This window comes from Pygoscelis adeliae, unplaced genomic scaffold (assembly GCF_000699105.1).
Source record: "Pygoscelis adeliae isolate BGI_AS28 unplaced genomic scaffold, ASM69910v1 Scaffold16, whole genome shotgun sequence".
Classification (NCBI taxonomy): Eukaryota; Metazoa; Chordata; class Aves; order Sphenisciformes; family Spheniscidae; genus Pygoscelis; species Pygoscelis adeliae.
This window is the reverse complement of record NW_008825162.1, coordinates 3,787,065-3,802,770: the sequence shown is the minus strand read 5'-3', so window position 1 is coordinate 3,802,770 and position 15,706 is coordinate 3,787,065. Positions and strand designations below refer to the sequence as shown.

The window sequence follows — 15,706 nt, the reverse complement described above, 5'->3', positions numbered from 1 at the left end:
TTGGTTTTCATCATAGTACAGTCCTTTATATTTTTGCAGCTTTCCATAGTTCACTAGTGAAGATGATTTAGATCGCAGAATGAAGACATGAATATTTACATTAAAAAAGAATTAGGCTTGTATCATTGGTTGCATGAATGATTTTGGACATCAAAAAATACTAGTGAAAATACTAGTATATGTCTTCAGTGAAAATACTGAAAATGAAAATACTAGTATATGTCTTCAGTAACACACGGTGTGATTTTCTAGCATACTTATTAAAAAAAAAAATTTCTTGAAATTAAAATGTTGCATCAACTAAAATGGGGAAGTAAGAACAGTTAAAGCAATGAGGAGTGTAATGGTTTACGCTGATATATCCTCAATATATGAAAGGATAGAAAAATATTCAGGTAATATAAAGCAGTGTGATCTCAATTGTTCTTGTTGCAGTATTTCCAAAAATAATTTGTAAGTGTCAATTTTCTGAAATGGATATAAAAAGTAACTGAAGTACATAAGAAACAGATAGCTTAATGACATAATGGTGTATTACAGGTTGTGTTAAAAGTAAAATACTCTCCCAGCCTGCAACATGTGCAGAAACATTTAGTCATAGTTGATAAAATTTACAAACCTTGATCCTTGCCATGTCAGTGTTTGGCACTTTTTTTTGCTGTTTGTAGAACACATTATACTAGTGTTTCTATGTGTGAAATGCTCTATGCTTTGCCTTTTGCATATTGAGGGGTTTTTTGTATTTCTTCCTATCATGTAAGATGTATTCCAGAGTGCGTTTTGTATATCAATATGAAACGTGTCAGTTTCTGACCCTGTATGGGTGGGCGGGGAAGAAAAGGAGGAATCAACAGACTTGGTGCAATCTTCACTGGGTTGGGCTAAAGCTTGTGAAAGAATGTACTAATGTATTAAAATGCCTCAACAGGGATTTGCTGAGAACTAATGCTGTAATGTGTTAGTCATCCTTTATCTGCTTCTATTTTTACAGGTTCTGAAGGATGACTGACGCTGGTTTCTGCGACGCCACTTGGAGTCTCTGCCACTGTGGATTGATAAGTAACATGCAGATTTAACTGCACAACCTGGGGAGAAAGCAGCAGGAGCGCTACTTCTTCTCAGCTCCTTAAGTGGACAGAAGTACAGTGTCATTTATCTGCAAGGGAAGATTCTTCAACAGATTTTTACAGCTAATAATAAAGACAACATAGCATCATCCACCTTCCTGATTTACAACGCATCACCTTCCAAGACAGATGGTCTGTCAGAAGCTGGAGGATGCCCACAGAGCACATAATAATGAAGCAGTGAATTGATACTGCTGCTGCTGCCTAATTGCAAGGATCACGGCTCATAGAACTGCACTGCACTTTTTCTGCTCCCTTAATCGGGCCAGGAACAGCAGGGTGGACATGGCTGGCCTCGTTAACAACCTCCTAATACTGTTTCTTGTTTTTCAAAACATCTGTTTGGGTTTCAGAAGCCCACTTTCTGTCTTCAAGAGGTGGGTTATGCAGGAAGACCTTATGTGTTGGATGCATGCAATCACTTATGATATTATGGACGTATGAAAAATCATGTCCTAGATAAAAATGTGTATGGTATTTGTTCGGTTTTGCTCACTTGCTCTGAATTTTCTTTCTGCATTTTTGAAATGGCACTCTTGTCATATTGAAGACAGAAAGTCTTGTTTTATCCATAGGTTGGTCTATGAAATGTGAGTTTAGGATAACAAAACAACAATTAATAGAACTTTTTAGATAACGCCACAGGTGTATTACACAGGGAGTAAATATATTTCAACTGCTCGAGTTAGTTTGCAGTATAAAATGATGTTTTAACGAGAAAGCATCAAGTCGCTTAAAACTGGGCAATCCTGGGAAATTTCAGGGGTTTTGAATGCAAAATTGCATAGGTAAACTTTAATGTGGTGTGGACAAAAGAAGTAGCCTCTTAGCTCTCCAAAAAAGCATTTTACTGTTTGTGACGTGTATTGGACACTGTAGTTACCAAGTTACCATGTCCCTTTTATATTTATATATATACGTGAATATACATATTCAAAATTTCTATCAGTGTTGCATCATATTTCAGATGTCTTATCATTTAGTTCCTTACAGTGATCTACATGTTTTTACAATTTGTTTATACATTGCATTCAATACAGACCTTGGTATTCATGTGAAGTTGTAAAACTCACTGTTTTACTTTGCTACTTATAATAGGAGTTGCTATAAATGTTGTGGTGTTGGAATTAAAAATTTCCCTTTACACATTATTTAAAGTTAATCTGTATTGAATTATACATCAGGTACATAGTCTTAAAAAGCCCCCAAAACTGTTGTGAATGATTAACAGTACTTGACATTTTCTACTGAATTAATTCTCTATCCGTACATCCATGTACCTCAGACAATTATTTAGATGAGATGACAGGTTACGTTTTCAGCTAATGTTTTCCAAACTAGTCTGTGTGATTGCTCAGAGGAACTACTTCAGTAAGTGCTTGATAACCAAGATGTTTTCCTCAGCTCATGAAGGAGTGAAATTTCCAGATCATTCCTGGAGCTACTCAGCATTGTCAAAGTTCTTTATTAGTTCTGAAGACCGTTCTTTTTAGAAAGACATAACAAAAATCAATATTTTTAAAAATCTTTGCTCCTTCTCTTTAAGGTATAAAGATACTGCCAGACCTTTTTCCAGTGAATGCCTTGGAGGCGACCAGCCGGTGATTTCACTTGGTCTGTCAGATTTTGCATTGGACATTCGCATGCCTGGGGTGATGCCAAAGCAGGTGAGAGAAATGTAGTTTTTCTTTTTGCCACTTGCTCTTTTTTTATAAGCTAGGAAAATAAAGCCTTGTCTACAATATCACTCACATATAATGAACAAAAAAACCAGAGTGACTTTCATAGATATATGTATGTCCAGAGAAAAGTTGGAAACAGAAAAGTAATCTCAAATAAGAGAAAAATCTTTTCATCTGATCAATTTTATTTGTAAAATGTTGGTTTCATACCCTGAATTGCTGAAGTTTATTAAAACAAAAAATACGAGTTTTATTAAAGTGAAATATTTCCAGCTGTGTTAGTAAGGCATACATTTATTTAGAGTTGCAGTTTACACCAAATCTCAGGTGACACCTCAGTGAATTTAGTTACATTAAATTGAACATTGCTGCAACTTTGGCAAGCTGGGAGAAAACCACCAAAAAGCATTTTATAAGGGTAATACTTTTGACCCAGTATTTTAAACCCTTAAAATACTCCAGGAAAGCTACTATAAACAAGTTATAATGGTATACTCTTTCGGGTTTGAAGTTGCTTATCTTCTACTGAGCCAAAGTGAGTAAAAATGAAGACAATAATTAAGATTTTTAACATTAGCATTAACATTTTTAAGATTCATATAAGCGTCTGAGATTCTACTGTCATTTTCACATTTATTTTCATTAAGCAAGATAGACAATGATTAATGGGTTTTTTTGCTCAGCAAGGAAATGCAGGGAATTATATATGTCATTGAAAGACCCCACATCTCTTTTAGAGGGCTGCAGATGCTTGGAAAGAGCAGGATGTTGTGCTGCAGTAGATGGTGACTCATTGTTGCAGATAGCACTTTCAAAAAATACTGAAGGGAAAATGAGGTTTTCAGTTATTGGGGAGCACCCCTCTGGAACATGTAATTTGGAGCAAATGGAGTCATTCCAGCGAGTGTGAAACAAATATAGTTTCTACTAGATCTTATTTGTCTGCAGCAAAATATTAAACTTATCTTTCAGAAAGAGTGAAAAGTACTCTCAGTTCATCCAGGTGCACATTCGTAACTACGTTTTATTGATTTTACCTGAGGAGTCATTAGTTGAAGAGCTAGGAAACACATATGAAGGGGTCAGTCACTTCAGGTTCCTATTAAAAAAAAGAACACCAAAACCCAACACTAGCAACAAAAGGCTGTGACAGTTAATAGAGAGGACATAATACTTTTCACATTCATGTGTACCAATAGCCGACAGCCTTTATGTACACAATAAACTGAAATGCTACGGTCTAGTGTAGATTTGGGGGAGGGACAGGGGAAGACAGCAACAGAAAGCAACTTGCCAAGTTAACTCCTAAAAAGGTAAGTGAAAATAATCAATAACTAGTCTTACATACTTTCAAGTCTAACTTTTATTTTACTCTCTCAGTCTCACATGCCCTTCTCTTCATTTCCCTTCCACCTTCCACAGTGTCCCACACTACCTGTACAGGAAACTTGGTTCCCATTTAGACAAGTTCAGCGCTGATATACTTGGCAAGAAGCAATGGCAGAAAAGGCAATCTTCGTTTTCTTGCAGTTCACAGGAGGAGATAACCAACAGCTTCGTAGTTCTAGTGGTTAGTTCATTTTTGTGGCAGAAGGAACATGGAAGGGAAGAATCCTCTTTAGAGAGGAAATTCTTCTGTAGTGGCTTCTTACTAGCTCACTATCTTCTTCATGTACCTCTTGGCCCTAACTGTGGGCCAATATGTGTTTAGTGACCATGGATCTGCTGTGAGGTCATGTTGTCCATACTGATGTTTATATAAGAGCGTAAGTTAGGAGTTGGACTCGATGGTCCTTTTGGGTCCCTTCCAACTTGAGATATTCTGTGACTCTGATGTAAAGGTTTCTGCTTCCAGGGTCTATCTGCAAATAAACCAAAGAGTAAGAGGACAAGTGCAATTTCTAAAATGCTTTATTAAGGGCTTTCTGGAGGTGTATCGCTATTTTGGTTATGACTAATTGCAGTTTCTGAGTTCTCAAGCATAACAATTAATGTGGGAAAGGTGAGAAAGGAAATAAATGAAAAAAACGAGGAGTGGAAATTGGTGGAGAAGATGTGAACAAGTTAAATTCTAGAGAACAGAAGAATATCTTTAGAGCAACACCAGTATGTTCTATGCTATCTCTTCTTTGTCGTGCATTTTTTGTGAAAAGAAAACTTTGTTTCAACTGGATCGTTACGGAGTCTGAATTCACTGTTTGGCCACATATTTCAGGAGACTTCACAAACTGAATTCTTCTGGCATCTTTCTCTCTTGGTGGTATGCACACATGACAGTCACATTTTTTATCTAGAGTCACAGCTAGCTAACAGAAAGATGGAACTAACCAGTTCTTTGTTTACAGTTTATGACAAGTGTGACCTGCAGTAGACATACAATCAGAAGGTTCATGTAATGGAAGAATTGTTCTGGAAGGGCTGGAGTCACTGGTTGTTTAGTCAAAAATATCTCCAAGCTCGAAAAAGAAAGGGAACTTCTGCTGAGCTGAGTTCTTCCATAGCATCACTGTAGGCAATCGTATTTAATTTTATTTTCCAAAGTCCTTGATACTCCAGCTTCCTGGATAATTCTTGTTGAAAACGGATACTGAAAGTAAATCTCTTGGGATTCCAAGAAGTCTAACCATCTGCATGTATTCCCTGAAATTGAGAGGAATTTTTGGTACTACCAGTAAGGTTGTACCTAGATTATGAGCATTCACATTGTTGTTTTGGAATGCTCACTGTAGGAATCATTGAATTTTCTTAGTGTAGGGGCATATAGCTAACATACAGCTTAAACTCTGTGAAATATGTACCTGGTTCATGGAGGAAATATGTACACATTTCCAAACAGGAGGAGGAGGGAAAGAAACCCCAAATGATTTTGTATCATCTGCATAGTAGCAGCTATAATAGTGAAGGTGGTAAAATTCTTGGTGGAATGATTTGCAAATGGCTGGAGCCAAGTTTAACGTCTGTCCTTGTACTGCTAGGTTAGTTGCATAAAATTCAGTTCATGTGTATCTTGTGTTGTCAAGGCTGTGGGAAAGGTTGGCAAAAACCCTAAGTTTTTTTCCAGTGAGTTACTAGACTTGTAGTGACTTTGGAGGGCTGGGGGGGGGCGGGTTGCCTTACATTCTGTAGCTGCAGCTGCCCTGTGAGTGAATCAATGAGAACTGACCCCTTATGCAGCTTAGGAGTGCGCTAACCGTGCAGATCTGCCCCCAAGTTGTGCATTCTTTTGGCACGAGCTCCAAACATGAACATTCATGTGAAACTGCTCAGAGTGCTCCTTATGAATAGGGGCACCGAAGTGTGTATTCAAACAATACAAATCTGGAAATCAGTGAGGTAGAATGGTTTTCCAGCTCGGTTAATAAATGTGTTTTATGTTTGTTGGTGCTTTTGAACAGTACCACCTCTCATAAGTGGGGGGGGGGAAACAATATCCGCGGTACTTATGGTTTTCCAGCTCGGTTAATAAATGTGTTTTATGTTCGTTGGTGCTTTTGAACGGTACCACCTCTCATAAGTGGGGGACACAATATCTGCGGTACTTAAATACTCTGTTTTTCTTAATAATTATTCCAATTGCACAGTAGGGAAAAATGCAACTAATATGTCATGTGAAGAGTAATTGTGGTGTGCTGCTGAAGGGTGGAGGACATCTAAGAGCTGTGGAGAGGAAGACCAAAGGGCTTTTTCAGTTCTGAGGGAAAAATTCTATAATCGCTCTTTATACTTAAGATAATTATAAGAAAATTATCACTCTGCACAGTAAATTAATAGTATGTTAGGACTTATTATTTAAATGGGAAGCAGTATGTTTTATCTTGGGGGAAGGGATGGGATCAGCTTATTTTGAAAACTCTAAATTTCAGATACAAAACCCAATACTGTTAAGCAAATCGAAGGCTGTTTTGTGAAAGCATTATTAAGAATGCAGGGTAAACATGTTTACTCTGCTGGTAACGGTTTTGCTGCTGTGAATATCTGTGTTTGCTACAAATCAAATAAGAAATAATGGTAAAAAATTATAGTGCAATTAAAACTGTGTCTCCAGTAATTTTGTTCATAAGTAATAATTTGTTTGGGTTTTTTAATTAATTACTACCATGCTTTATGCTGAACAAACTTTTCATTGGTAAATTAATTTTGGTACAGCATTGGCTGAGTTCTTAAGTGTACACTTGAAACCATAAATATTGCTAAAGGCACAAAAAGTGGTAAAAGATATCATTATTTGGTGGGATATTGTTAGTGTGGAGGCGTTCTTGTCTAATGGATTTTGCAAGTCTTTTTTTTTTTTTTTTTTTTTTTGAAACTGCTTATCTTGAGCTTCTACCAGTAGGTCAGCAGTGACTCGTAATACCTGCATATTCAATTTCGTAACTTTAGTTTCTCAGTTTGAAGTCTTCATTTAAAATCTTCCTTCTCATCTCCAGTTTGCCTGGGTATAGCATACCAGATAAGAATATGTAAAACAAGAAGGAAATTTGATCATTCGGATACCCATGAATTACTGGCATCTCTTTCTTTACTATTGCTACGACAACCAAGTTGAGATCTTGACCTAAGATTCCCCAAGACTTGCTTTGACTCTGGAGAAAGTTGTGTGAATGACTTAGTTATTACTTAGGGTGAAATTGTGTAAAAAGTAGAATTTAGTTACTTATATGAATCCGGACCCTGGCCCAGTGAATATCAATACCAGAGATTTATGAGAAGTGATGCAATTATTAGTCAGTAATGGCCCTTATTAAAAACAAAGATTCTTCCTTTAAAGAAAAGAGTGGGGGGGCAGGAGATGGGATGGAAAAACATGGGGCTTTTCTCTTCCCCTCCTCCCCAGTCTGCTTTCAAAAGGCAGCCTGTTGCACTTTGAAAGTTCTATTCGTCTCGTCTTTTCACTTTTTTTGGACACGTCTGAATTGATGGGGTTGTGCACAGTGGAGCAATCTCACTTTTCCCCCCCCGGCTTGTTTCTTATGCAAGTTGAAGTCCACATAATAATTTTCTTCTGAAGATGAATCAAATGTGCACCCTCATGCTCACAGACCTACTTACGGTGAGGTAGAGAAAACAGGACAGAATTACTGTGGATTCTGCCTTTTGTAATGCTTTAGTGTCAGGATGTTCCTGCTCTTCTTGTGTTTGAAGTCTGGAACATCGACAATTGGAGATAAGCAACCAGAATCTGTTTTGTTGAATCCAATAGCTGTTTTTTCATTTGCTCATTTTATCTTATTAGCTAAATACAACCTGGCTTGTACGTCAGAAACAAAATGGAAAACACTTGTGACTATGCCAGGTCGAGTTTTTATGCCAGTAATGGTAAAGACTTCAGAATGACCACATTGATTGACTGCATTATCCATTTGGCCAAGCGATCTTTTCTCTGACTATACCTAATAGGAGTTATTTATGGAAAGACCATAAGAGGTATGATAGGAGAGTAGTAATGCAAAAACTAGAACATACCCTCCCTGTTTGCAGTAATAATGAGAGGTTGCTGGCTTGGAGTTTTAGTCCAGACTATCATATTTAATAGATAGTGATAGTTCTTTGCGTCATGAATTTGTCAAATTATTTTTAACCCATAGATAATCTTGGAAATTTTTTTTTTTTCTAAATATGCTTCTTTCCTTTTAAAAAGTTATTGGAAGCATTTTGAAAAAGGTTGTATTTAGGGTAATTTTGTGGGTTTGTTTCCTGGCTTTTGAAAAATACATTTTGATAGAGAAGAAGAGGAGATAAATGTTTTAAAAACAATGTGGGGTAGTAGGGTGGAACAGTAGGAAGGGGTAAGGGATATGAAACCACACCGTGTGAGTAGTATGGAATTTTAACAATTCAATGCTTTGACTGTACTGATCATCTATAGGCTTGTCATGCTAAAGTAACTGCTGGCCAGGATATCTTGTTAATGGAATGGAGTCGCTTCAGATTACTTTGGAGGACAATCTGAAGATGACTAATGTAACACAATATAAACAATAACAAACAGATGGGAAGTAAAATCTTTGAATATTCCCTTTCTTCTTCCCCACCCTGTTTCTTCTCCAAAGCAGTGGGCCTCATTAATTTTTGCTTTTTTTTTTTCCTCTTAAAAAACTGTGCTGTGTTTTAAGATTAAAATCCTAAAGGCACATCAGATTACCTAAGAGCATGTATCTAAACTACACAATGTAGAGTACATCGGTATTGAAGACAGATGACAGAAGAACATGGAAGAAAGATGTTTATCTGGGACAGTTGCTACTTGTAGATGTGTTTTAACACTGAGTCAGGGAGGTGTGAACCGAGTTCTGCCACAGCTCAGATAAATGAGTAGCACAGTACCATTTTAATACATCTATAATTTCCAGTTAACAGTCTTCGATTAAAAAAAGAAAGAACCAAAAATACAAGTAAATCTAGACTTCTGATAATCTTTGTAGACGTTATGACACAAGTTATAAAATCTTAGCCATTGCATCCATAGTAAGTCCTAATACTCTCTTCTTAACTAATTTAATTCTTAATTGGGTAAATGATACTTTCAAAAGATACATGTCATCCTTATTTTTAGTCCACACTGTTTCTAAATTCAATTTGTGTTTAAAGACAAAGAATCTACTGTTTGTTTCTACTACAATGTGAAGCATTGCTGCCATTGACTTTCAAAGTTTGGGTATAATGTTCTAAATGAAGGTTTTTTTAAAAAAAATCTACTTCTGAACCCAGGTTAAAGAGAAGAGGTAGAATATTTCCTTTTCAATTTCTAGAAGGCTTTAGTATGCTCATTCTGTAAATGCATATAACCAGAGGACACAAAGGCATTCATGTCAGTTGGCTCAGCTGACCTTTGTTCATCCTTCTAGCAAAAACACCAAAAATGGTTTCTTATCTGTGCACATCACTGCTTTGTGTAATCACATATTGTTAATCACCATTGTACCTGTCCTTCCTTCTCAGTTGCATTTAATTGTTTACACCTATTTGCGGTGTCTTCTTTCAAATTAGTTTTGAAGTTTTTCATAGCAGGAATTTTATCTTCATCTGTTTAGTGCAGTCCTTATGAAAGTCCTGTCAGTTTTTTGTTTCATGGCTGTAGTGAAATTGCAGTAGCTGACATCTTTCCTTTCTTATCCAGCCTTAAAAGTTGGAAAGAAAGGTCTAAAATAGTTAATAGTGTAGCTATTAACCCAATAACCACATTGCTGACCTTATAGCCTAATCTCTGTTACATGTAAATAAACCATGGCAATGAATTTATTTCTTACAATAGTAAGCTAGATATCCTACATCATCTTTGGCCAAATCTCTCAGTAAAGCAGGTCGTGTTTTTTCTAGGTGATGCTTTTGTAGGACCTGCCCTTCATCTAGCTTACAAAGATGACACTGACTTCATTTTTTGTTTGTGTAGTTCTTATGCATTTAAAAAATGTAATTTGTGCTGTTCCAATGATTTACTGACTGTTTTTTTGATGTACAAAGTAAGAGCCTTCCTTTCAGTAGGGTTGCCATATTTAGGTTTTACTGTTCTCAAGGACTTCGTTTTATATTGCAAGTTCTTTCATAGTTATCCAAGGTGATTGTAGATGGAAAACTTGGATTTTGTTTGTGGCATTGCTCTGAGTTTACGGTGTTTGCATTTTAATTGGTTCATATTTTAATCCAGGAATACTTCCAAGGCTTACATGCTGAGTGTTTTAAACTCAAATCAAAAGTCTTCTAGGCAAGAAAGGCAACTGTAGCATTATGAAGAGGGCATTCTTGATAAGTTTTCTGCCCACTGTTTCTTGTGCAGATTGTTCATCCATTGCTCCAGGAACATGTTAGTCCTTTACAATGTTTAAGCAAGAAAATCACATATCGAATTGTTTCTTTTTTAATTGATTGTCTTCGTTGTTTTAAAGGACGTGTTGTTTGTTAGAATGCTCAGGGAAGAATATTTTCATCGATCATAATAGGATTAGGTGCATGAATCGAAAATAAATGTATTTCTATGATTGCTGCTACAATGGCACTTTGTGGCAGAAATCTATTTAACTATGAAGTCACAGAATCATAGAATATCTCAAGTTGGAAGAGACCCATAAGGATCATTGAGTCTGACTCCCTGCTCTTCACAGGACTACCTAAAACTAAACCATATGACTAAGAGCATCGTCCAGGTGCTCCTTGAACCCTGACAGGCTTGGTGCCGTGACTACTTCCCTGGGGAGCCTGTTCCAGTGACCGACCACCCTCTCAGTGAAGAACCTTTTCCTAATGTCCAACCTGAACTTCCCCTGATGCAGCTTCATTCCATTTCCTCGTGTCCTGTCGCTGGTCACCAGAGAGAGGAGATCAGCACCTCCCCCTCCACTCAAGTGCCATTGATTCTTAGGTTATAGTAAGTTTATAAATACTGAGAAAGTAGTGCATACGAAGAACACAATGAATCAGAAGCTCAATAATTCTTTTCACTGTATGTAGCACAGTCATTGATTCATGCTGTTTATTTGGACATCGAGAGGGACTGTTACCCCTTCAAATTTTTAGTGGGCAAGGAGGGGGCGTTGTTTCTTAACCACTGCAAATAAATTCACTGCTAAGGCTGATAAGTATATAATTTTTATATATTAGTGTGTTTAGTATTCCCACATTCATCTTCAGAAAGTGTAGAGAATTTTGATGCTTTGTTTCTATTCTTTTCATTCTAAATATTCCCAATTAAAAGGTAATTTCTGTCCTTTTGTCTTTTAATAGTCTGATACCTACCTCTGCATGTCAGTACCCCTGCCAGTGGATGATGAAGCCTATGTAGGTGAGTATTGGTTGACTGGAAGAACCTAAGCAAGCCATTTTGAAGAACCTCAGCATTTTCTTTTTTTTCTTTGAATCATATTGGCTTAATCTTTGGCTCTCAGAGTTTCCAAAATGCATTCATCATGCCTAATACAGAAACAAACTAGAGAGAGCTACTTAGAGTCAAGATAACAAACTGTATCTGGAGAGATTCATGAGTAATAGCAGTTAAGGAGCTGCATGCAGATGCCTCTGGCAGTCAGTACCAAACAGCCCCATTTGTAAAGTATTGGCTTTCTGTCTCTGGCTGGATGCTTAATTCTGCTCCACTGAGCAGACTGTTTATTTACCTGCTGGTACAGACTGTAAATCCTTTGCACTTACAGTCAGTGTTGGTTGCAGTAACCAAACACTCTCCCCTCTTTTTTTTTTTTTTTTTTTTAAAATGTCGCGGCATGAATAAGTTGGCAGACAAATAGCAGGAAATACTGTGATAGTGTACAAATGCTGAGATCATATAGATCGGCAAAACAACGCCATCTGTTCAGAAGGTCTTTGAGGTACTTTTAATTTTGTTTTGCCTTGCTTGTGAACATACAGTTGTTCAGGTAAAGAGCTTGTTGGTTTGGCTGAAGATAGTTTCACTATCAGAACATACTATAAGCTGAAATAAAAGAAAACAATGAGAAGTTAAAATGTCTATATTTTTCTTCCTTTACTCTTTTTTTGCATTTTAGGATATCTGCATTTACAATAAATATGGTCGGAATCCCATGCAGTTTTTGTTGTAGTGTATTATGAGACTATTGTTCCATGTGGATTTCCTTGTGGAAATCCTTCAGAAATAGAGTATTTTGTTTAGATTTTCATGTTGTATTATAGTAACTAAAAAAATAGGGTAAATTTTCTTCACTGCTTTCTCTGTATTGTTTGGTAAAGATGTCAGAACCTGACCTCACATTTTGGCTGTGAGTTTGACCCCAGAAAGAAAAATGAGCATAAAAGGGAGTGAGTGTTCATTCTCTGATAAACTATACTTGCTGTGCAGTGTGTGCAATAGACTCTTCTGCTTTCAAGTGATTCACAGAAAGGCATACTAACCTGCTGCTTAAGCAATTTTTATTTAGTGCTTCACTGAGTTGCAAAATTGCATAGTTCAATTCTTTATTAGATTGCTGCACATTTAGTTCTGTCATTTGGTGTTTACATGTGTTAAAGCCACATAAACTTCTTTCAGTTGTGTATATGTTTAAAAAGACCTACTAAAGGAATTTGCTTAAAAGTGGTATTTATGCAAAGTCTTAATGTGAATCATGCAAGGCAATCCATTTTTTTTCTCTGAAGACTGAGAAACTTTCAGGTTTTAGTTGTTTACATGTTCTTCACCAGATTTTTATAGGATTTGGTCACCTTTCCAATGATCATTGTGCTTGAGTACATGTCATTACAAAGCAGTATAAGGTTTGGGCAAAGAAAACCATTCTAGTTGTCAGGTGGAGCTTTGAAGAGCAAGAGGAACTTGATGAGCAAATTTTAAAAAAAAACAAACTTTGTTCTGTGAACATAAAAGTTTTCCCATGATAGCATTGCTTACAACCTCTTACATTTGGAAGCCTTGAAAATAAAACAAAATTGCTTGCTTTTTTTTTCTCTTTGGTCCCTTCCACCAAAATGGATAGGCATGTGGTCAATCTTAAGCATGTGATCAGTTGCATCTCGCTTCAATAAAGTCACTGGAAAGTGTTTTCAGTGGAAAAGATTTGTCAGATTGGAGTCTTCACAATCAACAGAAATTGCCTAATCATTGGAAAGACTAGACTCAAACATATCCAACTGTAGAGAATAGAAAGAATGCAAACTGACCTATCTTGTAAAATACCTGAATAGCAAATTAAATCTTCGCAGGAAAGAGATTTTTACCATAGGTATCATCATCTAAGAAATGACAGGCTTAGTGGAGTTTTTCCTTCAGTATTTCTTTGTACCGTTAAGTGTTGTGAAGCTAATTATTAACTTACTTGCATGCATGTATTTTGTGTTGCTTAAATATGCATAGAAAATTGACACATAGAGAATGAAATACTTCTTTTACAAAGCATAGTGTCTACATTTTTATGGTTTAAGCAGAATCTGCCTTCATTGCATTGCCACTAAATGGTGTAATTAATTTTCATTAGTTTCTGTTTTACTTTGTGATATATGGGTGACCAGTAAATAAATGTGTCTTTTTCTTACTGACTCATGGTGAGTCCCTATCTGTCAGATTGTGCTGTAGAAATCGGATGGAGCCTATTACTTCCAGCAACACAAACTGAAATAAGTAGATGATTTTTTACTTTTTGTCTATACATGACTCTGAGATGCTGTGGGTTTGTTACTCTAGTATGGCATATATAAACTTCCCTATTGCCAAGTAATGATGAATTCACTGTATTGAAGGCCTCTAATGTCTCCCTAATCTGCCAAACTGTGGACACTGGTATGTTGATAAATTTCTTTATAGAGAAGACAGCAATTTTTTTTTTAAAAAAAGGATATCAACTTTATATCATTGAATTGTTATTTGTAAAGATGAACTTCTTAGAAATCATTTTTTTAAATACATAGCTTAACTAGACACTGTTAAGGTTAAATTGATGTTATGTTCTCTTCATTCCTGTTTCTCCCGGAGTTCATAATTCAAAGTAGTACTTGGTCAGGAAAGTAAGTCAGACTTTATTCAGATTTAGTATATATACCAAAACTGTTACTGTTATTTTGATAATAATTTTGTAGCACTTTTCCATACATAAAAAATATTTAACTATGAGTAATCTTCTGTTCATTATTGTAAAATGTAGAGGCTTTCAACTAGGAACATAAGGCTTTTGTTTGACATTTCTTAAGCGTTCGGTAGTGACAGGTACTGCATTTGGCTTGAATCTCATGCTAATTTGTATGGTTTTTACAACATAGGATTTTTTAAATGGCTTTTTGTCTGTTTGGAAGACTGGTATAAGCCTAGGTGTGCTGCTAAGGAAATAACTGTACTGGAACAGAGTAACCAACTGTACAACAACAAACTCTTTTAAGCTTACAGGCAGATTGAGACGTTTTTCAACTCTTCCTTCAGAAGCAATGATGAGATATGTGAGCTAAAATAGTGTATGCAAGTGGCTCACACAGAAATCTGATTTTGCTTTGTTAACTGTGGTGCATTATTTTCTATTACTAACCTGTAATTTTACCTTTATTGAAGGCTGTCCTTTAGGTGTTACTTATAGCACGTTTTGTACAGGTATCAAGTTTGGCAATAAAGTTCATTAAATTTCACATCTGTGAACTGCTTATGAACTCCTTCAGAAATTCAGTCTCTCACTTAAATTTGTAACAGCAGCTTAAAACACCTGAAACACCTGAAAACTAAGGTAGGAAGTCCACATAAAATGACACATTGTCTGTCCCATGCGAGAGTTAGCTGTAATTTCACTACTAATTGTTACTGATAAAAACGTCGAAACAAAAGGCCTTTCTGTAATGCAGATTAGTTTTTTAGCTATGGAATGAGTAGAACTTGCTTATCAGAAAAAAAATATGTTATGTAGTCTTTGGACTTCAATCATGCTGGCAAGTTTAGCATTTCTGAACTCATATGTGATACTCAAAGTACCTTCCCAGGGCATGTGGGTGCATCTCAGTTCCCAAACCAAGTCCTCAGCTTTGGGATTTCCTTACAATCTGATGGCATGCCTTATGTCTTCAAGCTAGAATTTAACTTGCATGCCTTAACTTTTGGCAGTTTTTCCTCACTTTTCACAACAGCCCTTGGCTCCAAAAATAGGGTTAGAATCTATTTGATTAATTTTTTTCCCCTCATGAAACTGGGACAATAATCCACATCAGGCGACTCAAGAAGAGCACAGGGATCTCGTTAGGTCATGCAGAGAGAAAATGAGAAAGGCACAAGCCCAGCTAGAACGCAACCTGGCCGCTGTCGTTAAAGACAACAAAAAAAGTTTTTACAAATATATTAATAACAAGAAGAGAGCCAAGGAGAATCTCCATCCTTTATTGGATGCGGGGGGGAACGTTGTCACCGAGGATGAGGAAAAGGCTGAGGTACTTAATGCCTTCTTTGCCTCAGTCTTTAACAGGCAGACC

The 15,706-nt window shown here is 36.4% G+C and overlaps 1 protein-coding gene across 3 annotated transcripts in view; it reads left to right on the top strand.

Annotated features, from left to right (window-relative positions):
- The first annotated feature begins 1,028 nt into the window (after positions 1-1,028).
- The window catches only part of PAM (peptidylglycine alpha-amidating monooxygenase), a 79,365-nt gene continuing 64,687 nt past the window's right edge, over positions 1,029-15,706 (top strand). For all 3 annotated transcript variants that reach the window (XM_009328719.1, XM_009328718.1, XM_009328720.1), the window contains exons 1-3: positions 1,029-1,504; positions 2,674-2,794; positions 11,528-11,585. In XM_009328719.1, coding sequence (XP_009326994.1) covers positions 1,413-1,504; positions 2,674-2,794; positions 11,528-11,585 — 271 coding nt within the window. In that variant the 5' untranslated portion in view covers positions 1,029-1,412. The remainder of the gene's footprint in view (positions 1,505-2,673; positions 2,795-11,527; positions 11,586-15,706) is intronic.